Genomic DNA, 24,885 nt, shown 5'->3' on the forward strand with positions numbered 1-24,885 from the left:
AGAAAAAAGGAGCCCAAGCGGCAACGGGAGGAGAAGGAGGTGATTTATCAATACACAATTAGTTGATAAAGACTTAAAATAGTGTATAACTACTAAAATAATGTATAAATATATAGTGTCCCTATTTTGCGGATTTTCACTTATTGTGGGTGGTCCTGGAACCTAACCCCCGCGATAAGTGAGGGAACACTGTATTCAAATACACAGAATAAAGATTAAAATAGTAAACCCAAGACGTGAGTTTAGCATTCATAGTTAAAACTGACTGGGTAGGCCTGCCAGAAGAGATAGATCTTCAGATGTGTTTTAAATTCTGACAGCTCATTTACTTTTTTGATCTCTTGCCAGGTCATTCCACAGTCTAGGTCAGTGGTGGCGAACCTATGGCACATGTGTCAGAAGGGGCACACCACACCCTCTGCTGGTACGCTGCACCCTCTTGCCATCCTTCATCCACTTGTTTGCCCATCTCCCTCTCTCTCTCTCTCTCTCTCTCTCTCTCTCTCGCCTGTTTGCCTGCCCTCTTTGCTTGCTAGCCTGCCTGTCTGCTCGCTTGCCTCCTGCTCGCTTGTTCCCAGCTTCTCGCTCACTCGCTCTCTTGCCTGCCCTCCCCAGCTCCCCCGCCATGGGGGGGGGGTTCTGTTTGACTCCGTGAGATGGGATCCAAGGTGGAGTTTTGTTCTCTACATATATTGAATTATCAGTCAGAATTGTGACAAAATATCGTATGAGTGGCTTACTGCCTCTGAAGTAGAAAGTTGTGCTATCACAATTATGCACTTAATTAGTTTCCACTACTGAGGCATTTATATGAGTATTGGTTATTTCTTTATTATTCATATCAATAAAAAATGTGGTGCTATAGTCAGTAATGTGTCTCTCCATATCGTCATATATACCATTTTGCATCTGCGAGTGTCTTGATGGCTGTAACCTGATTGCTAAGTATTGTCAACATCAGAAAAGCTTCTAGTGTAAATATACCGGTCCTAATTGACAACAGGTATTTACATATCTCACATTCTGATTAAAATGTTCTTGTCATATTGAGATGGTGTTTCACTGTCAAGGGATATTGCTAAAATTAAACCTTGACTGTAGTATAGTTGGGCTTTGATTACAGGCTTGTGAAATGATCACACTTTCTTAAATATACTTTAGCTATGTTGGAGGCAGACTTTAAAAAGGGAGGAAAAGTCTGTTTTACACCAGGTGATCTTCAGAGGAGAAGTTTGCTTTGAGATTGGATCTCTGTCTCTTTGAATGGCCAGTTCAACCCAGTTTGCATTGCCTCAGAGCATTTGTGGCCAGGCAGTTCTAGAGTATTGTTATCTCTGCCATGAATCTGTGTCTGCAAAGTGTGTGCACAGATGAGCAAAACAACAAGATTCTGTGACTGCACACCCTCTTGCAAACAGGCTGCTAGAATTTTTCAGTTCTTATCCTTCCACAACTTTTACAGTTCACCTTGGGTGATGTTTACATTGTCTAGAGTTAAAGATAGCCTTTCATGCCATTTATTAATGGCAATTTATTTATTTACAGTATTTATATTCCGCCCTTCTCACCCTGAAGGGGACTCAGGGCGGATCACATTGTACACATATAAGGCAAACTTTCAATGCCATATAAACATAGAACAGAGAAAGAGACAGACGCAGAGGCAATTTAAACCTTCTCCAGCTTCCAGCTTCCTGAAGGTATGCTTGATTCCCACCACAGGGGGAGCAGCTGCTTCATCATCCACTGCGACTGCAACTTCCTCATTCCAACAGAGGCTGGATGATTTTAATGGTGTCATAAATTAGCCTCCCCACATATAAGTGGTACCTAAATTTCCTACTTGATAGATGCAACTATCCTTCGGGTTGCTTAGGTCAACAACGAGCAGGGGCTATTTTTTATTTTAATTGTTGGGTGCTCACCCCAACACGGGCTGGCCTCGAACTCATGACCTCTTGGTTATTGCAGCTGGTTACTAACCAGCCTGCACCACAGCCCAGCCCAGCCCAGCCCAGCCGGCATACTGGGACCACCTAATATGTTTACATATCTCATAGATTTAAAATTTGAAGGAATCACAAGGTCCATCTAATCCAACTCCTTTCCATCCTGAAATACACAACTGAAGCACTTCTGTGATATGCCCATCCAAACTTCGTTTATTACTTCTCTGAAATTGGACACATAAGTCCTTGTCTCCCCTACATTTGTGGGTTTAACTTTTGTGGATTTGAATATTCACACAATTGATTAAAATGTTATCTGCAGAAATGTCTAGGTCCTCCAGTGTGACTAAAATCATTGTCAACTTCCTCTGGTTATGCTGGAAGATCTAGAAATTCCTAAAGAGAACAACTCTTTAGGAATCTTTTGGTCCTCCAGTGCAATTTTGCGGTTGAACGTGGCTAGAGTGTCAAGCTGGAGGACCTAGAAATTCTTAGAAAGTTATTGGGTTTGAAATATCATTTTCATTTATATTTCCCCTCCTACTTCAGTGGGGGTACTGCACCTGTAAACCGCAGAGCATGCAGAAAGGTGACATTGCTCCTCTTGATGCAGCCTAGAATTGCATTGACTTTTCTGTGTCTTCTCACCTACATGCCACTTTAAATAATGAGTAAGGCAGGCATACGGACAGCAAATGTTTGGTGAAGTTCTTGCAAATGAGTCTTTTTCCTCCACTTATTTAATCAAATGACGGTCTGTTAATGTTACTGATGAACTTACATTGTTTGGAAACATATTCTTATCACCAGCTTGCAGCAGTTGCCTCTTCAGACATGACTAACTGTGGTTGATCTGGAGAAGTGATCTGCCCAGAGAGTTTTGGCAGACGAAGCAGTGGTGAGGGGGTGGGTGTGTTGAGCCTTCCACTTTGGGCACATGTGTTAATTGCCTTTTATGTCTCTTCAGCTGATATATGATCTAGTTCAATGTTGTTAAAGACAGAGGAGATGGACATGGGATGAGGTTGTTTTCCAGAGCTTAAGTTGTAGATTGTGTGGATTTGCTGGTTTGTAGGATATTATAGGAATATACAGGACAAGATGCTGAACTAATGAGGCAGCAGTTTTAAAGACAACAGGTGTTGGGAAGAAGGCAGACATATAATCTGGAAGTAACAGACAACCTAGTCACTCCATGATGCTGTATGCATTGTGTATGGAATATGGAAATAAACATATCAAAATCAGAAACATGCTAATATTGAAAAAATAGAGAAAGTTTTTGGCAACAAAAATCAAAACTGTAGAACTGCAAATTCCTGGCTTTTAGAAATGTATTTATATTAAAGAGAAAAAACTGAGATGTTAGTGTAGTTTATGCTTGCCATCATTATCAGCATGCCAATCTTCAAATGGTGACTTACATTTTTGATTTGGAATTAAAACAAACCATTATGAGTTTGAATGGAATAGCAAGCTGTCCTTTTGCTGGAATGGAAGTAACTTATTCTAGAATAATAGTTGTTGATAACTGCCATCAAGTTGACTTTGACTTACGGTAATCCTCATGACTGAGAGGCCATCTTATCATTTGCCCAGATCTTCCAAACTTAGAAGTGTGGCTTCTTTGATTGAGCCTATCCATCATAATGTTGTATTCTGCTTTGCCTTCTGCCATATTGAGTATTATTGCCTTCTCTGGTGAATCATGTCTTCTTATGATGTAGAGTGGAATTTAATATCAGAAGGCTTGTTTTGGATTACTGTAATTTTGATGGGCCAAACCATCATACCGTGTTTCCCCAAAAATAAGACATCCCCTGAAAATAAGTCCTAGCACATCTTTGGGAGCAAAAAATAGTAGAACTATCTTATTTTCGGGGTAACACTGTATATATGGCCACTGATACATTCCTGAAAGATACAGTCTTATAATATTTAAGTCGCTGTTCAGGTTTACTATATCTGATAGGTTCAAGGCATGCTGTTTCTCCCTCTTGCACCTTCCAGAATTGGGAGTACAGTAGAGTCTCACTTATCCAACACTCGCTTATCCAATGTTCTGGATTATCCAACGCATTTTTGTAGTCAATATTTTCAATATATCGTGATATTTTAGTGCTAAATTCGTAAATACAGTAATTACTACATAGCATTACTGCGTATTGAACTACTTTTTCTGTCAAATTTGTTGTATAGCATGATGTTTTGTTGCTTAATTTGTAAAATCATAACCTAATTTGATGTTTAATAGGCTTTTCCTTAATCCCTCCTTATTATCCAACATATTTGCTTATCCAATATTCTGCCGGCCCGTTTATGTTGGATAAGCGAGACTCTACTGTAATTAGAAAACAGGATAGTTGCTTCTGGTGCAGATGTAGATCTGAGACCTGTCATAGCCTTTGACAATCAGGTGTTTATAATTTTTTGCATGGTTGTTCTGTTGCTTGATCATGGTGATGAGGAGAAAAGAAACATTCTGATCACAGCTAATCAAAATTGTTTTTCATCTGTCTTTTGTTTTTAACTCTTTTGTGTGTTCTGTTTTTGCCAACATAATCTCAGAACCTATCACTGCCTATAGGAGCAGCAAAAAGTGACCCCCAGACCAAGACGCATCATATTCTAACTGAACACAGTTATTTGCATACCTGAGGCAGAAAATAATTCTCACACCTCTCTCCCTCACAAGCAATAAAGGCACTATAATTACTTGACTAATGTCTAATTCCATAACTTAATTAGGCGCTGTGTGGGGAAATAATTTATTGGCTTTGTACTTCCAGGAAAACTTCCATTCAGTTAAAGTTAAAGTCATGTGTAAGCTGTTCATAAATTGAGTAGTAGGGAAATGGTCAAAAATAATTCCAAGACTGGGTTGCTGTGAGTTTTCCGGGCTGTAATTCCAAGACATTTGTGCAATATAGGCTTGTCATCCTTGTACTTTTACATTATAGAATTAGGTGTCCATGGCCATTATACTGCTGCTTTACTGTTATAAAAATGAGTAGTCCCAAAGTTACGAACAGTATAGGTTCTGTAGGTTAGTTCTTAAATTGAATTTGTATGTAAGTCAGAACAGGTACATTTAACTCCAGCCAAATATATATTAGCTTTGGATAGTATAGGGAAGGATTAATGTCCCTGTGGAGTTTGTTCTGTTGCCTGTGCCCCTGTTCAGAAGATTCACCTCACTTTCTGTCTCTGTGATAATTGAATTTTGAAAAATTTGACTTGTTCTGGAAACAAGGATTGGTGAGGAATCTTCAGGGGAGACACCTTTTCCCCATGATAACTCTTCCAGGGGTGAATTTCCCTTGCTAGCGGTAGATTTCTCTTACTTCCTGTTATCTTATCCCCTTTCTTAACTATGGTTATTGGTTATTAGCTGTTTGTGGAGGCGGGAGGCTGTCTGTGTAAGTGGACACCTCCATATACACACATACACATTGTTCACTTTTATTATGTGTATAGATTGGTTATTGGTTGTTGTTGAATTTATGCTTTGATGATTTTTATGTTTTATGTTTTCATTGTAACTGAATGTATCTTACATTGTTGTATTCTATTGTTGCATTACTGGGCTTGGTCCCCATGTAAGCCACTCCAAGACCCTCCAGGGAGATGGGGCGGGATATAAGAATAAAGGTGTTGTTGTTGTTGTTCTTGTTGTTCTTGTTGTTGTTATTAGTCGGATGTTTGTAACTCGGAGATTGCCTGTGATCAAATGTTATGTTTGAATGCTTCATCCCTGCATCAACTATTTCAGAAATACAGTGTGTGCCATGGCATTTCAAAGAAAGCTTTTTAGACATTGTATATCAATGAGATAGTTTTCAGTTTTAGCAGTGAGGCAAATCATGCTGACCATCACTCTTGGTCTAGCAGTCTAGAATAGAGAAAACTAAACTGTGTGATGATGGTCAGGGTATCAAGCTTATCTCCCATCCTGTTTGAATGGATTTCATGCAGCTGTCTGATTATGCCTGATTATAGCTATCCCCATCACATCAGGGGGGAAAAGTCTTAAGCTTCCCATGTGGGAGTTCCATGTCTCTGAACATTTGTCAGGACCCTGGCTGCAGAGCACCAATAACCTTACACAGAGGCCAGTCTCTATCTAATATCTTTATTAAAGAAATATATAAAATCAATAAAAACAAGTGAAGAATATAGTTCAGAAGCAGACCTTTCAGATAAGGTCAAATATAGTCCAGAAATGTATTGTCCAATATAAGTTATTAGAGTTCAAAGTTTTAATCCACTTGACCGAAACACACACTTTGCCAAGCAATAGTGTGGGGAAATAACAGAGTCTTTAAAGTCCAATGAAGCTTGACAACAAGGCTGGAAATAAACTTGATTCTCGACTAGATCCGTGACTGGAGGCAAGACGAACATGAAGCATGAAACAGAGTCCGTGGTAAATCCGTGAGACAGGGCAAGGCTTGAAGCTTGATCCGGGAAGCAAGGAACTGGGATTACGAAGTCCACACACGATCTCTCTCCTCAAGCTGATCAATTGACTCCGCAAAGTATCCCTCGCGCCAAACACCTATATTGGGTCTCGTTTTCCTACCAACAGAACTCTTTCCCTAGAGAACGAGAAGCGAAACCCAACTCTGTCCAGATGCATGACTCCTTAGAATTTCCCAAGGGAAGCAGACCTAATCAGCCATTTGTTTGGCAGCGATTCTCAGGCTTCTGCGATTAGCCTCCCTGGCTCCCCTATCTTTAGAATAATTTTCCCTCCTGGAAAACGGGGGGAGTTCTGCCCAAGGCCTGTTTGGCTGAATTCTTGAGGGCAAACATCAACATCCTGCAGGTGAAGAGACTCCGGCTCTTGCTGAACCGGCGAAAATCCCATGTTTTCCTCTTCGTCTGCCACAATAGTACTAGGAACAGGACTACAAGGCCCATGAGTCATCACAACACTGTATGATGGGTTGCCCACAAGTAGTGAACTGCCAAAAGCTGGGCAAGTGGTTCCATTGCATACCTTGACCAGAAGGAAGGGAAGTGTATGTTTACTGGGCTACCTGTCCATGCTGTTCATCCTTCCACTCCTGGCTATCCTGAGAAGGATGTTGCCTGATACTTCCCTTCAGTATATTCAGGCATTGTGAGTGTTCAATGAGTAGACTCTTATTGAACTGCCTTTGAACATAATGTGTAAGGGAAAAAGTGAACATTTGTAAAGTGGGCATGATAAGGTAGTGAATATGTGCTGCAGAGTGAATAAACACTGTTTTAAAAAATGTGTACTCAAATATTCCAAAATAATAAAAAAAATCCAAAATGCAGAAGACTTCTGGTCTTAAGCATTTCAGATAATTCATGTTGCTGCCCAAATTCATAAGTAGATCTCCCTTCTTTCTAAAGTAATTGGAATAATTACAATAATCCCAAATAAACAGCTCAGGGGAAGGTTTCAGAGGCTTACATGTCTTTGCACTAATGCACAGAGCATTGGAAATAGACAAGACAAATACCAACTTTTAGCACAACACTACACTTACGATATCATAGACATCACTGAAACCTGGTAGGATAACTCCCATCACTGGAATGTAGCCATTGAGAGCTATAGCCTCTTTCACAGGAATAGAACAAGGGGAGTAGCTTTATATGTCAAAAACAGTTATGTTGCAGAAGAGATGCAAGACTGCAATCCGGGAAGCTAGCTTGAAAGCATCCGGATAAGAATCAAGGGAACTGGGACTCAAAAAGTTCTCATCATGGGCGTCTACTACAGACCTCCAAGTCAGGATGAAGAACTTGTTGAAGCCTTCTGTCAACACTTGCCCAAACAGTCACAAAGAAGAGATGTAGTAGTCATGGGCAATTTCAACTATCCCGATATCTGCTGGAAAACAAACTCAGCCAAATTTCTTGTTTGCCTTGCAGACAGTTTTATGGTCCAGAAGGTAGAAAAGGCAACAAGGGGACTGGCTACTCTTGATCTCATCCTAATAAACACAGAGTACCTGATCAATGCAGTCGAAGTGGTCGGATCCTTAGGGGCAAGTGACAAGTCAAACACGCATTCTGGACTATAGGAGAGCTGACTTCCAAAAAATAAAGGAAATAATGAGCGGCATTCTGTGGACACCAGTACTAAAAGACAAGGGAGTTAAGGGTAGATGGGAGTTTTTCAAAAGTGAAATACTCAAGGCGCAAATGCAAACAGTGCCAACAAAGAAAAAATAATAAGACAAGTGCAAAGAAACCAGAATGGATGTCCAAAGAACTTCTAACTGAGCTAAGACTCAAAAGAGACATGCACAAGAAGTGGAAAAGGAGAGAAATCACCAAGGAAGAATAGCCAACTCCCGTAGGGAAAAGGTTTGCAATGTTAAAGCACAAAATGAGCTCAGGCTTGCCAGGGACATTTAAAACAATAAAAGAGGCTTCTTTGCTTATGTCGGTAGAAAGAGTAAGAACAAGGAGGCAATAGGGCCTCTGCGAGGAGAAGATGGGGTAATGCTGAGGGGATAGGAAGAAGGCAGAACTACTTAATGCTTTTTTTGGCTCAGTCTTCTCACAAAGAGAAAGCCATCCTCATCCTCAGCAACATGGAATGGATGAAGGATTAGGGAAAATCCAACTCCAAATAGGGAAACAAGTCATCCAGAAATACCTGTCCACTCTAAATGAATTCAAGTCTCCAGAGTCCAACTACATCCAAGAATATTGAAGGAACTAGCAGAAGTTATTTCAAAACCACCGGCAATCATCTTTGAGAGTTCATGGAGAAAGGGATAAGTTCTAGCAGTTTGGAGGAGGGTAAATGTGGTCCCTGTCTTCAGAAAGACAAGTAAGCAGCACTGAAGGGTTGAGGATTACAAAGGTACAAAGCTCAAAAATGTCTTTGCTTTCAAAAATATACTAACTATAAAAAATAAGAATACTATCCTTATTGTAGCCCAAAGGACAGGGAGGACCAAGGCAGAGGCAGACAGTACAGAAAGAGCCAGTAAGATAGTCAGAGAAGGGAAGCCCAACAAGAAAATGATTTTTTTTAAAAAAATAAGACAAGCAGCCAGGCAAAATCCCAAACTCAAAACCCAAAACCCCAGTCCCAGTGCCCTCACCAGCAAGACAAGGCAAGGCACAAAAGGAAAAAGGCAAGGCAAGTCAAGTGGAGACAGTAACAGCAACCCACAGCCAGCACCTAGCAGCAGCAGCAATGGCTACTTTAGGGGCACTCCCCCCCCCTTATATACCCTCCCTGCCCGGCCCACTTCAGTGATTCCTTGGCTTCTGATTGGCCAAGGATCACTTCCTCCCCACCTCCTTCTCTGATGCATGAGGAGGTGATTGCAGACATGGAGGCCATGTGGCCAGAAAACGAAAGCAAGCATGACTGTGAGGTTTTAATTTTCATGTCGCCTCCCGTTTCGTACAAAAAATGTCTTCATTTTTTTCGTGTTGACGAAACATACTTTGTGCACATCCCTACTTTAAACTACAGGAAAGGAGATTCCACCAGAACATTAGCAAGAACTTCCTCACTGTGAAAGCTGTTCAGCAGTGGAACTCTCTGCCTCAGAGTGTGGTGGAGGCTCCTTTTTTTGGAGGCTTTTAAGCAGAGGCTGGATGTCCATCTGTCAGTGGTGCTTTGAATGTGATTTTCCTACTTCTTGGCAGGGTGTTGGACTGGGTCTCTTCCAACTCCGTGATTCTATGATTCTATGACTCTTTTAAAAATTGAGGCCCCAAGCCATTCCTGGACTTGAGAAGCACCAATCCACGAAGCATCCATCTTATCAGTATTCAGGCCACGTTTACTGGCCCTTTCCCAGGCATGTATAGCATCCAAGTTCTGGTACAGCAGCTTCTAGCCTTATGTGCATTCAATTTGTTTTTGACTTACAGCAACCTAAAGACCATCTTGGGAAGATTTGTTCAGAGGGAGTTTTCCTTTGCCTTACTGTGAGGTTGAGAGATTGCAACTTGCCAGCTAGCATTTCTACATGATTGAGCAGAGATTTGAACCCTGGGCGCCAGAAGTATAGTGCAGTGCTCAAACCACTATACCACATTGGCTCTCAATTTATTTTATAAATGCAATCCAGTAAGGACTGATAGTTTTATTGTATTGAGAAATTAGAGTGAAGGGAAATATGAAGTGTTTTATCGCTATATCTGTTGCATTGCTTTTAGAGATTAGTATCTGGAGACCTGAGTTAGGACTTCTTTGGGAGTTCTGATATTTTTTATGCTGTACCCTGTTTCAATGCATTATAATGCCTGGTTGTTTGTGCAGAGTGTCCTTTTCCATAGCTTCTGTCAAGAGTCAGACGCCAATTAGCGAACAAAAATAGAGTTTATTCAGCAGATAAGCCAAAAAGTAATGTTAACACAGAAAAAACCTTGAAACACTTCACTATCAGTGCTTCAAGAGCAGTTCAAACAAAAATATAATTCAGCAACACAAGCAGGTAAAAACAAAGCTAAACAAACTTAGTGCAAACTGCACTTTCTGAGTCCAAGCCCTGCCAGTCGGCTCTGTAGTTTTCAAAGGAACAGTTCCCAAAAGGAAACACCAAATTGGTCAGGAAACAAACAAACAAACTAAGAATGCAGCAGACTGCTTCCACAATGTGGATAAAGCCGAAGGCTCCAAAAGGATGGTGAAAAGACGTTGTCTGGAATTCCAAGGTCAGGTCAGGAGATAACAGCGGTGTCCAAAGAGCAAGCCAGGAGTCAAAAGCCGATAGTAGTCATCAATCACAGGGCGAAGGCAGTAGCAAGGTCAAATTCCGATCCAAGGTCTGAAGAGGGTGCAGTCATCCAAAACAGGTCCACGATAAGACACAGCGAGAGCCAAGCTAGGTGATAACAGCAGATTCAAATCATAGTCCAAGTCCAGTCTTCATGGAAACACAAAGATCCCAATGGCGCCTCAGCAACACCTTGCCACACGCAAAGTGCAGTGGCCAAACATTCCCATTTTATTCCCCTTCCTCCTGGGTGACCAAACACTCACACCCAAACACCAGGTGTCCCAAATCTACTCAGAATCTGAGCTCCACACAGCTAGAGCTCGTGGATCTGGAGTACCTAGCAATTCGTCGGAGTCCCAGTCATCCTGCCCACACTTAGCCCCATGAACACTTAAAGAACCATCCTCCCTTCTCCAAGCATCCCAATTGGGATCAGCTCCTGCAGAAACCCCAGGTTCAGAAGTATCCATAGACCCCAAATCCCCAGACATCTCCGGTGGCTGTGCCCATTCAGTGCCCGCTTCCCCAGCCACCACCTGTTCCTCAGCATCCATCTCCCCATCTGAATCTTCCTCAGAAGATCCCCCATATAGCTCTCTAAGTCGCTTCCTGCGCAACTCCTCCAGTGAACCCTCATCACGAGGGTTTTTTCTTCCTCTTCGAATTCCATCCCCATCAACCATAATCCCCGAAGGCGCAGTCACAACAGCTTCCATCATAAAATGTTGCCTTTGTGTGTGCCATAACATCCAGACAAAGTCTCAGATTGCTTGTCTCTTCTACTGATGTATGTCCTGTGGTTTGTTGTAAGATTAATCTTTACTTTGTTGTGGCAGTGTAAGTGGCACACGAGAAGTGAAACAGTGGAGAGTATAAAGTTACTTCACCTCCCTTGCCATGTTTTGTCACACACATCTCTTTATTTTTAGCCCTTTGGCCTTTTTTCATATATGTAGTAATTTCCAAACTGACATCTTTCGGAGCCTAGAAGTGTCCCATCTGTTTTATACACATTATTTAGTTTAATACAGTAGTAAAAATTGCATATTTTTCAAATTCACCCTATTCTCACTTCAACTCTCTTTGCAGTTCTAACATTGCTGAGAACATGATCTACCTATTTATCCTGTTACTTCTCTTTTTTAAAGAAACAGATGGTGGAAAGTCTGTATCAGACACTTGATTCACTGGTCTTCATGGTAGTAGTGTCTGTCTCCCTTATCTTCCTTATTTTAGAAAAGAAATCAAGACTTTAGAAAGACTGTGTTCTCAACTTGGGAGTACTCCTGGATCAGTCTCTCCAAATGTCAGCCCAGGTAGATGCGATGGTCATGAGTGCTTACGACCGAGTTGCCCCGAAAATAAGACATCCCCTGAAAATAAGACCTAGTAAAAGTTTTGCTGAATTGCTAAATATAAGGCCTCCCCCAAAAGTAAGACCTATCAAAGTTAATAAGAATGGGGCCTTCCAGGCTGCAGCAGAGTTCCATTGGAAAGTATAGCTGCAGGGTGGGAGCCTAATGCGCAGTGGAGAGAGGGACACTGCACTAATAGTGAAAAAAACAGACTTACTGAAATTTGTTTTTGTTTTTTCTCCAGGTTTAGGTAACATGTAATTTCCTCACACATTTGACTTCCTGTTCTTCAAGTTATTCCCCAACGCTGTCTGTTCCCTCAAATCTAGAGCTGGTCTCCATGTCTTCATCTTCACCCAGTTTTAGACCATAGGCTTTTAATGGTTTGTAAAATCATAAAATGTTTTGTAAAACCATATTGCGCACTGCTGTTAACAGGCCACAGTTTTAAAAGTTTTAGATGCTTATTTCACCATTGTAGTCTTTTCCGTTAGTTGTAGGTCTGTGGCTGTGTGGCTTGTTTCCTGTGCTGCAAACCACAACAAGTTGCAAGTGTATGCTAGACTCGGATATGAAGATTTTCAACAAGAGGCACTGCCAGTTCCAGCCAGGCAAAACATGTTAGTGAGAAAAATGTCTTTGTCCTTAAATTCAGCGCTCACTCTCTCTCCACCCCCCCCCCCCCAATGCTTTAAAAAAGTGACCAGCTCAAACAACATATAATAATGTGAAGTATGTGGATAAACTTTAAGTCTGTGTCCAAGTCTTTCATTCTCTTACTCTAGAACTGGAATTTGCCTGTTCTGAACCTATCTTCATAGGGAGAGATGTGGATGAGAAAGAATAGTTAATTTTAGATGAAATATAACTAGAGATTAGAGCTCTATATTGAAAACAGTGCCTTAGTTCTGTATATACGAGACAACTGTAGATGGTTTTTCAGTTTTTGGACAATTTTATACATTTAAAAGAAGTTGTCATGAGGACAAGTATCAGGAAGTTAAGAAATGTGATTATTGTTCAGCAGATACCAATCCATAAGGTATATCAGCATATCTGTTGGAAATTAATTCAGAATCTTGTAAACTGTCCAATTACCCCCACCGGTATGTAGCAGTAGGACCAGCAAGACGACACTGTAATGTATCCCCACCTCACTGCAGGAGTGCTCTCAATCACAGTCAGGGTTATGTAACAGGTCATCCTTAATGCCCTATAATACACTTACTACTCTGTTATCTGTACCCTTTCCTGTGAATGTTTACAGTGAATGTGAAGTTATAATTGAACTTTTAAAGTAATGGGACTGGAAGTGGTGGTGGTAGTGCATAATGTATATGCAAGCTGGTCAACACTCAGCAGCGATATGTGAGAATATTTTAGAGTACTGAAGTAATCTGGTAAGTGCAATGATTGGTGATAAATTATGTTAAAAAAACAGCAATTGAAACATCTCAATTCCCTCAACCCACTATTAAGCTATTTTAGTTGATCACTGAAAATGGTTTCACTATTTTGTAGAAGCTGCCTTACTCTGATACGCTGAGCTTTGCTTTATTGAATCATAAAAGTACTGAAAGAGTTCAGAGACATGATACACAGCAAGTTTTCATGCCTTGGTTAATCCTGATGGTTGGGAAACCTTCTCTTGTAATTAGCCTCTCCCTCTCTGTCCCAGTCTCTCTTGCTTAAGAATTTCCCCAAGTCTTTCCCTGCCTGGATCTTATGCTTGCTTGTGAAACTGTGGGCACACCCACAACTGTTCATGATTTATGTGTCACAGGTCTGGTCAACAGCTACTATTTGGCAGAACAGAGAGCACTAGCTCATTGTAGGAGGAAACTTTGACCAGGTTGCTGTAGAGACAAAAAACAGTTTTTCTTCATCACTAGAACACAGTTCCTCAAAATGGAACCAACACCCTGCTCAAATATTTTGGTAGGGTGATTAGAGAATCAATATTTACATACTTTAATACAATTATATCTTTAATAATGGCTTCTAAAACAACTTGCAAAATAAATTCTTTTTAACCACCACAATATCATTATTAATAAACTGAGAATATTTGATTTGTACTGTATTCATTTGGACTTTTCAAAGAACTATGCTCACAGCACAAAATAAATTTAGTGCAGGAAAGAGATAAACTTCCAAAATGTACAGTCATAGGACTCCACAGCTGTGTTTACTAGGTTCACATTCCTAATTTGCACACTGTTTTAGATCCTGTATTTTTCCCATGCTATTACTCAAGGTCATATGGGTGGGAGATATCTGGTATCCTACATATGCTTAGTATTCAACAATGCGTCTATCATTTACTGTAACGTGTCTGGGATGATAGACCAGAGAATTCTGATTCTGTCCAAAAAATAACATTACTGTTACATCCACCCATACTGTGTTGCAAGGCACATCATGGTTTTGTTAAAAAGCGTAACAGGTGTGAGATGTGTAGGTTTTTTAAGGCTTGCTATTTTAAGAGACAGTTTACAGTATACACAGTATACTCTCTTCTCCCTAGCCTGCACGGATACACTGCTCAACAGTTTCTTTTGCCACAGACAAGTTTAAAAATGCCATGTTCCACATTTCAGTAAAGAGCAAATGTAAGTAAAGTGGCGTGTGTCGAGAAGTCTGAGGATATAAGCAGGTAGTATAACACTTTGGTATGGCCAGCCATAGAGACTGCTCAACAATGACAGTGTTGGCTGTGCAGAAATAATAATACTTCCTATGAAGTTTTTGCATTTCCCCTCTTTCTTTGTGAAAGTTCTAAGCAAGCCATAACAGCATTTCTTGAACCTTATTTTTTTACCAGGGACTCCCTTGCTGAAATATATTTTGTTATATTTAGACCCCATGCAATGGTAAGGATCCGTAGTGAAGAACTGCTAAATTAAATGCTAATTATAACATCCAGTACCTTTACAGCACCAATAAAATGTCAAAAGTATAAGCAATTTTTGAGTTTGACAGAACTCACCAGGCTGAAAGTTTAGCAAAGCAAGGTACACAGGGAGGATAGAAGAGTGGTTGTGTTGTAGCCAAAAGACTGTTAAGTCAGAACCTTAAGACAGAGTGTCTGAGGAAATGACACTCTTAGTTGGATTAGGCTCTGCTAAGGTGCTATACAGGTTTCAGGTTGTACCCAGAATTTCTAGGACAAGGACACACACAGCGGCTGATCTTATGTTTTTGAAAGTGAAGAACAGAGCATCTTTTATCTTCTGTGCTTTCCCCGTGATGAAAAAATATAATTTGGATTATCTTAATGTATGTGTGGAGATTCTGTATCAGGATAATGATGTCCTTACAATTTAGTACAGTGGTAAAAAAGTGTAATATCAAATTGTTGAGGATTTCGTGTTGGGGAAGTGTAATCAGGGTGCCTAGGGGGATGTGGGTCTAAATGTTCTGGGGTTGCAGTTTGTACATCCTGCTATCATGTGAAACAGGTGCAAATTGATTAGAACAGGAAAGTGATAAGAACACATTTATTTATTTCCAGCATTTATACCCCGCCCTTCTCACCCGGGTGGACTCAGGGTGATTTGAGTCATCAATCTTGAAGCTGTTTATTATTCATATTTTAAAACTATATGTTTATTTTTGTTTTTTAATCTGTAATATTTCTTACTTTAGGTTTCGTTGCCAAATTTCTGTTTTGTTATATATCTGATATTTCACAAGCTGGTTATAGCTTTTCCAAATTTTGCCAATTGGTTAACAGGGCAACTCTAGTGCTGCAGTTGAATAGCAGTTCGGGTCTTTCTGCTAGAACCTAATTGTGGTCTTGGAGAAACGATTTATGTCTGCTTCCAAATTTGGCTTTGTTACTACACTTGATCTTAGCCAAAAGGCCGAGAAGCGATTTTGTCAGAGAGAGCAGGAAAAATCTGGTTCCTCTCCCTCCCTCTCCATGTGTCCTCAAGACCCGCTGTGGATGGGGAACCTCTAGAACAGGACTTTTTAAATGTCTCTACTTGGTATCTCTTTGGCCCAATAAATTTTTACGTAACTCCAGGTACATAGTTATATAAAATAGGTATAAAAATAAAACATTTATTGATAAATCAGCATTTGCAAGGCTTGCTAAACAGGCTGATTTCCTTTTTATGAAGTACAGCTGAAGCATTGTTTGTAGAATCCACTGTAAACACTGTGCATTTAGGAAACCTTTTACAGTTGCCAATTTTTTCAGGACCTCAGCATTGAGGTAAGGGGACACCATATGGAACCAGGATCCACAGTTTAAGAAGCAGTGCTCTAGAACAGGCATTGGATGGCTTAGAGCAGTGGTTCCCAGGCCTTTTTGGTCATGGGACCCTTCAAAAGACTTCTTTTTCTTGTGGAACTCTTAACTCTGTCCCTGATTTTCCCACAGAACCCTTACTCTGCATCTAAGCATTGTGAATCCACAAAGTTCTTCCTTCTTTCATCTAGTCCAGCCGTCTGGATGTTTTGTATAATATAGTAGGTTTGGAAATTAAGACATTCAAGTTTCTTTTTTAAATCAGAGTAAATTTTAATAAGAACTTCATACCCCAACATGGATTTTAATTTTTTTTAAAGATTTTACCTATCCCCTATTCTGCTATTGTGGAATCCTATAGTTCCATAGAAATCAGTTTAGGAACACAACCCCTTTTATATGACTCCCAGGCATATAGGTATATAAAATAGGTATAAAAATAAAACATGTCCAAAAAAGTAAATTAGCATTTGCAAGACTTAATAAATAGGCTGATTTTTCTTTTTGTGGAGTACAGCTGAAACATTTTATGTAGACCCCACTATAAACACTTCATATGGTTGTTTAAATGGATGGTGTTCAGAAGGTTTTTTTCTATTGTCAAAGTTTTGACTCCAACATTGAGCTAAGGGGGCCAGATTTGGGGTTGGGACCCACACTTTCAGAAGTAGGAACATAGAGGGCAGGGCAGAAGTTGCATTATGCCTTGGTAGTGCAATGGTTAGATTTAGGCTCTAGTATGCATATTTTTTAAAATTGTGGTAGGCAGGCAGCAGCTATTAGAGGCTGACAATGTTCAAGATCTTATTAAGTAAAGAGAGTAAATGTAGTCCTTTCTGTTGCAGTCATTAAATTTTTTTAATGTCTGCAAGATAGACACATTTTGTTATTACAGTATATGTCTTTCCTTTCTCTGAAGTGGTTGATAATACACTAAAGTACAATGTAGTTAGTGTGTCCTGAATTATTTGTGTTATGGATTATTTTTAATTTTATGGGTTTAAAAATGTTTTATGTCACTATAGACAAGGTATAAAGGTGGGCCAAACAAAATTCTAGGTCTTTCCCTGCAAGTGAGACATCTTGGTGCCTTTTCCCATTTCTTCATTCATTTTATAAGCACACACGCCCAATACAGTTTTGATTGTTTGACAGAATGTCCTTGTTACTGAATTTAAATTTTCCAGAATAGGTGTTTTGTGTAGGGGAAGAGATTTTGAACATCTTGGTGCATCTCTCCATAGCCATCTTAATTTATGCACATAAAATTCTGGCCTTGAAACGTGTTTTGTGCCCTCAGAGGACAATAAATATTTTTATAATAAAATTGCTACTACAGTATTTGAAGAAGCTTCCCCTCATATCCCAGGTTCTTTCATGTTTCCCAGTGTTCAGAGTAAATACACATTTGGAGCTTCTCAGGTCAAGAAGAGCGTATACAAAAATCAGATAATATTCTAATTTCCTACTCTTCTTTGTTTTCTGCTTGGGTTTTTCTTGTGTTACTAATTCAGTTTTCTCTTTCTTTACACATATCACAGAATCTGAAAAGGGTGATGGCAGATGAGGTAAGGATGATCACTTTCAGTTGTTTCTTTGACATTGTCTATATTACTTCTCACATATTCCACTACCATGTATTTTGTGTGGGGATGCTTCCCATTTCTATTGCCCTTGATGGTGATTTCTGTTGGTATGCCATGTACATATCCCTTGCTTTGATAGAGTGTCTTAACTGCTTTTTGAAACTGGTATGTAGTCCTCCCTGTGTTTTTCATTCAGACAGTTGTTGCAAAGAACCCTCAGTGGGTATCTGATTATAATTTTCTTGCACAAATTGGATTCTCTTTCAGGTTGAGTTCAAATCTGATCATAGGGGAGAAATTGTCTTGGCCATACTAGATAGCCTCAACCAGAAAACAGAGGGTAGAATACAAAAACCATTTAGATTTCACAGTAGTATCTGATGCCATGCTACTCTCTTTTGATGCCTTTTGGAAGCAGGACTGAAGAGCACCATATTTTTCTGCTTTGGGTCATATCAAAATGAAGGCCTTAAAAAAACAGCTCTGATGTAAATTGCCCCTACCCATTGGCCACTGAATTAGAGGGCATCACAAAAATTCATCATGTATTTTGTACATCCATTTATACCCAGCTGGATGGAATGATCAAGAAATATTTAAAGTAACCTTACGATGCACTTACATGTTCATGTGCTCTCGCTCGTGAATGTGTGCATGTACGCACAAATCAAGATCCTAGGAGATGATGGGAATCCTGAATTGGAGAATAAAGAAAAGACTGTCTGTGGGTGAATAAATGGAGACTTCATGTCTTTTGAATCTATTGAAACCACTTTGGTTATTAGATCAATGCTACCTGGCATAAGCAGCCCTATTTAAGGTTCAGGTTTGCATCTTGGGTGTTCTGCTTTCTCTGGTGCTAGTCTGAGTGCTTGAGTGACAGTAGTTATTAAATGTGCCTCATATAAGCACTGTCCTTTATTGGAGAGTAGAGGGCTGAACGTAGTCACAGATGCTTCAATAATTTCTAGACTCTGTTATTGTAAAATGGTCCCAATATAAGTGCACTCATGAGAAGTGTTTTGAAATACCAAACTGTCAAGACCAGGTTTTTAACTGGGGTAGATGGACATACTTAAATACTTCCCACTTTGCTATATTTCTCTTGCCAGCTTTTTGATCATGCTGTCTTTCTGGCATGCCATTGCACCAAGCACTTGCTTTGATAGAGTATGTTAACTGCCTTTTCAGAGTGGCACACAATGACCCTCATTCATGCAGGCCTTCTTGCAAGACTTATGTGGATGTTTGTCTTTGTCTGTTGCCTTTTGAAACAAAACAAACTGAACTCTGTCTGCAGTGCTGCCTGTCATGCTGGTTACAGACCTATGTCCTCTCTGAGGCCCCAGATATTTGTTCTAGGATGATTTCTTAGGAACCTCATTAACAACTGATAGCAATTGTTTATCTTCTGCACATGATATTTCAATGCATTTGGAAAAGGGAGGAGGACATTTTTATGAGAGCTACATCTAAGTGTTCTGCAGGATTCACAATAAGAGGGTGTTCTAAACAATATATCCCCAAAAGCTTATGTGGTTTCTTCAAGGCTCTGGAGCATGTTACTCCTGACATGTTGATTCTGATTCTAGGTTCGCCTGAGTAAACTGTATAATCTCCTTTCACTTGAGTTCAACTTCTCATGAGTAAGAAATTGCTGCAGTCCTAATAGATAATCTGGAAATAGACAATCCCATTATTTGTTCTGAGCTTCTTAGAAATCTTTGATATTACTATCCATGATATTGTCTATAGCTGGCTTGTGAGAATCGAACTGCAGGATGCCATATCTACATTCCTAGAGTACACATTTTTAAAAAAAATTAGGTCATGGATTACTGATATGTACAGTAGATTAAAGGGAGCCACATATTCCCATCTTGTCCACTATTCTGTTTTATAGCCATATGAGATATTGAGATTATTACAAAATTTAGTCTAAAATGTCAGCAATAGTCTGATGGTGCCTAGTATGTTTTCACACTCTTGCATGCTGAAGTGGTAGGAAACCCCGAACAATCATTTAAATAATGAAGAGAAGCTGAATTTGAGTGAAAAAAATTACAACCTAGATAAAGCAGAAGGAGAGCCTAAGTCAGATACCAGCTATTTTGTATGGGGTTCCAATCTTCATAAAATGTAAGTTTACTGTCAAGAGTCAGACGCCAATTAACGAACAAAACAGAGTTTATTCAGGAGACAAGCCAAAAAGTAAACATAAACACAGAAGATAGCTTGAAACACTTAACTATCAGTGTTTCAAAAGCAGTCCAAACAAAAATATATCTCAAAAGTATGTTTCAACAAGCCAACCTATTTATCCATGCAGGCATTCAAATAAAACTAAAATGACGCTTCAATTCAGCTTAGAAAACAAATTGAGTTGGCTTCTAAAAAATAGGCAAAACAAACAAGGACTTGAAACCTTGTAAGAGCTACAATGAGTAACTTAAATCCGGAACTCCAAGCAGGAAAACAAAGCAAAACAAACTTAGAGCTAGTGCAAAAGGCACTTTGGGTCCAAGCCCTTACTGTAGCAGCCAGCCGGCTCTGTGGATTTAAAGGGACAGTTCCTAAAAGAATCACCAAAATGGTCTGAAGACAAACAAACTAGAAATGCAGTAAACTGCTTCCACGGTGCAGATAAAGCCAAGGGCTCCAAGAGAAGAGTGAAGAGGCGTCATCAGGAGGATCCAAGGTCAGGTCAGGAGACAGCAGCAGAGTCCGGAGGGCAAGCCAGTAGTCAAAAGCCGAGAGTAGTCATCAATCAAAGGGTGAAGACAGAAGCAAGGTCAAATTCCAATCCAGGGTCCGAAAAGGGTGCAGTCATCAAAACCAGGTCCACGAAATGGCACAAAGAGCCAAGCAACGATGGTAACAGCAGCTAGAAATAGTAATCAGAGTGCAGTCCAGGGAAACCCACACAGTTCCAGCCCTCCGTTGCAGAGCAATCCCAGATAACTTACATCAGAAGCAAAGTCCCAGTCCAGTCTTCTTGAATTCACAGAAATCCCAATGGCGCTTCAGCAACACCTTGCCACACGCAAAGTGAAGTGACCAAACATTCCCATTTTATTCCCCTTCCTCTTGGGTGTCCAAACACTCACACCCAAACACCAGGTGTCCCAGATCTTACTCCGAATCAGAACTCCACACAGCTAGGGCTCGTGGATCAGGGGTGCCTAATTGCTCGTCGGAGTTCCAATCATCCTGCCCATACTCAACCCCATGCACACTTAAAGAACCATCCTCCCTTCTCCAAGCATCCCAAGTGGGATCTGCTCCTGAAGATACCCCAGGTTCAGTAGTATCCATAGGCCCCAATTCCCCAGACATCTCCGGTGGCTGTGCCCATTCAGTGTCCACTTCCCCAGCCACCACCTGTTCACCAGCATCCATTTCTTCCCCAAACTCCCCATCTGAATCTTCCTCAGAAGATTCCCCATTGAGCTCTCTAATCCGTTTCCTGCGCAACTCCTCCAATGAGCCCTCATCGCGAGGGTTTTTCCTTCCTCTTCTAATCCCATCACCATCAACCATAATCCCCGAAGGCGCAGTCACAATATTTACAATATGGAAGTATGGCTTGATTTTTTTTGGTGCTTCTGAGTTCTCAGTTGGTGGTGAAGGCTACAGGCTCTTTTTACCAGTTGCATTTTTCCTTGAATAAGACAGATCTAGTCAACTTCACTGATACTTCAGTCATGTGTTCTAGACTCTGCTACTGTACTTTCTTTAGATACAGTTAATGATTGATTCCTGTGTTCCTAAAGGAGTAAGTTTTCTTGTTGGCCTTTTATGACTCAGTGCTATGGAATCGTGGGATTTGTAGTCTTGAACCATCGCTCTTTGACAGAGAAGGCTAACAGCCTTGTAAAACTACAACTCCCAGGATTCAGTAGCATTGATCAGCAGTTAAAGTGGTGTCAAAGCGCATTAATTATAAATTGTAGAAGCACCCATAGAAGCACAGAGTCTTGCCAAGTGGCCATAAAAGATAGGCATTGTTTTTGAGGGGGATTTGTTTTTGGTTTTTGGATTGTAAGTCCCCCTCTTTTCTTGTAAAATACCATAGTGATGTCTGTCTGTCAATATGTGATTTAGATCAGCACTTCTGAAAAGTTTGTTTTAATTACTTAAATTATTTATTAGAGTGATTATCCAACAGAATAGTATGACTTTATTAGCAAAATGTTTTGGCTTCTGCTTCTTCAGTTGCTCAGAACAAAAATGACTGAAACATAGTGCTAATCCATTTAAACAGACCTGTTCATTACTCAGTTTAGTCTCTCTGTGTGTGAAATACTGTGATACTGCTTCAAGACTCTACAAAACTATTTTTTCAATGATGTCTAATGATTGTAAAAGTACAATCATTAGACATCATTTGTTTTTAGCTCTGAATTAGTTTTAAGGAATTTAACTGTTTATTCTTAATAACATTAATGTTTAATTATATTTTAATGTTTGTATATTGATGGTTTTTAAATTGTATTAATTGGTTGTAAGTTGCTTTGAGTCTTGTTTGTAGAGAGAAAAAGTGGGGTATAAATAAACATGAATATAATAATAATATTGTATAGTACTTTAAAAATTATCAAAGATACCTTCAAAACATTCAGGCAGTTAACACATTTATTATTATTATTATTATTATTATTATTATTATTATTATTATTATTATTATTATTATTATTATTATGTGGTATGAAAGTAACAGAATTCTACATTTAATTAAAAACTTATTTATTTGTTATCCGCCTCTCCTCACAGCTCAAAGTGGGATACAATATGGTAAAACAGAAAAATAAAATATATTAAAATGTATATATTAAAATATACATAAACAAGATTGACACTAATACTGATAAAATGTAGGTTAAAATGCAGAGTTTAAAATTGACTGTGTAAAAAAAATTAATTTTGAATTTCCAAATTTCTTTTTCAGCTTGAGAGATTCACAAGCATGAGGATAAAGAAGGAGAAGGAAAAATCAAATGCGGCACATAGGAATTCCTCTGCTTCCTATTCAGATGTTTCAGGTCAGCTGCTTCAGGAAATCTCAGATGAGGATGTTCTGGTCCTCTTTGAGCAGATGCTGGTAAGTTGTTTAAATTATCTTCTTTCTCTGCTGCCAATATTTGGGAGATGTAAGCCGCCCCGAGCCTTTTGGGAGAGGGGTCAGGATACAAAATAAAGTTGATTATTATTATTATTATTATTATTGACACAACAACATAGTATGACACAGCAAACAAGATAGATATGCTGGATTTTGTATCACAAAATCACAAGTTGAACACTTCCCAAGCATTTAGGACTGTGTGATGTATTTTCGGATGATGCATGCAGATCCCAGTAAGGTGGCCTTTTGCAGATGACATATCATAATTTTGTCAATGTTTATTGTTTCCAAATGCCAGCTGAGATCTTTTGGCACAGCACCCAGTGTGCCAGTTACCACTGGGACCACCTGTACTGGTTTCTGCCAGAGTCTTTGCAGTTCGATCTTGAGGTCCTGATAGCGGCTGAGTTTTTCCTGTTGTTTTTCATCAATCCGACTGTCACCTAGTATGGCAACATCAATAATCCAAGCCTTTTTCTTTTCCATGACTGTGAGGTCTGGTGTGTTCTGTTCCAGAACTTTGTCAGTCTGGATTCGAAAGTCCCACAGTATCTTTGCGTGTTCATTTTCCATTACCTTTGCAGGTTTGTGATCACACCCGTTCTTGACTGCTGGGAGGTGGTACTTGTGGCATAAATTCCAATTAATCATTTGGACCACATAGTTGAGCCTCTGTTTGTAGTCTGCGATTTTCTTACAGCAGCTGAGGATATGATCAATGGTTATTATTATTATTATTATTATTATTATGACTTCAGTTTAGTACAGACAGTACCAAGTTACAAATGAGATACATTTTGTAGGTTTGTTCTTAAGTTAAATTTGTTAGTAAGTCGGAATAGGTACATTTTTTAAGTCAGTGGTTCTTCACCTGAGGCCCCCAGATGTTTTTGGCCTTCAACTCCCAGAAATCCTAACAGCTGGTAAAGTGGCTGGGATTTCTAGGAGTTGTAGGCCAAAACACCTGGGGACCCACAGGTTGAGAACCACTGCTTTAAAGTATAACCTCAGCCTAGATAGATGCCATATATACTCGAGTATAAGCCAAGTTCATACTTGAGTCCCCCTGGGGGAGAAGAGCTGTACATAAAATAAATAAATAAATAAATAGGTTTTTCGGCCCCTTTTTAGGGCTGATAAAGTCCCCCTCGGCTTATACATGGGTAAGGGTCCTGGCTGCCTTATATTTGGATCGGCTTATACTCAAGTATATAGGTAAAAAGAGTTGGACAGTCTTCTCATATTAAAATCTTATTATCTTAAATTACAGTTTTATGTAAATATTCAAAACATTTAACATGATGCCTCAATTAATGTCAAGGACAGAACGCCACAAGATTCAAAGTAACAGAGTTTATTAGATTACAGAACTCAAAAACGCCCGTAAAACACAAGGGCCAGGCAATTTTTGCCTTTAGGAGCAAAAAAGGGGCAAAAGTAAATGTTCAAAAGATAAACCGGATTAAACCGGAGTTTAATCCGGGTAAAAACAAACTGCTTTCTTCAGCCTGGGTATAAACGAAACGAAAGCCAAGGAACAAAAGATAAAGAATGCAACTAATTGGCAGCAGATTCCTCTCTGCTGCCAACACTGTGTTTAAAGTAACTTGCGTCGCTCCCACACACACACACAGCAGACAGGATTCCAACACGAACAATCAGCCAGGGATTTTAGCAGTAGAGTAGACCAGTTCCGTTCCGTAGATCAAAGCCAGAAGCAGACGTTTGTAGTTTTTCCAAGTCCAAGAAGGGGGGAAGACAAGCCGTGGTCAGTTCAGTCCGAGTTCTCAAAGCAGGAGATGGCGTCCGTCAAGAAGACGACGGAAGGTCAAGCTAATAAGAGTAAGCACAGGTTTGCACAAACAAATGCCCACACAATC

General features: G+C 39.7%; 1 protein-coding gene and 1 pseudogene across 1 annotated transcript in view; one reads left to right on the top strand and one right to left on the bottom strand.

Annotated features, from left to right (window-relative positions):
• Positions 1-24,885, top strand: part of diaph1 (diaphanous related formin 1) — a 142,006-nt gene that overhangs the window by 12,297 nt on the left and 104,824 nt on the right. The window contains 2 exon segments of the mRNA XM_062977847.1: positions 17,836-17,862; positions 22,829-22,981. Of these exon segments, the coding sequence (XP_062833917.1) occupies positions 17,836-17,862; positions 22,829-22,981 (180 nt within the window).
• LOC134299058 (U2 spliceosomal RNA) lies at positions 15,760-15,914 on the bottom strand (annotated as a pseudogene).

This window comes from Anolis carolinensis, chromosome 4, assembly GCF_035594765.1.
Source record: "Anolis carolinensis isolate JA03-04 chromosome 4, rAnoCar3.1.pri, whole genome shotgun sequence".
Classification (NCBI taxonomy): domain Eukaryota; kingdom Metazoa; phylum Chordata; class Lepidosauria; order Squamata; family Dactyloidae; genus Anolis; species Anolis carolinensis.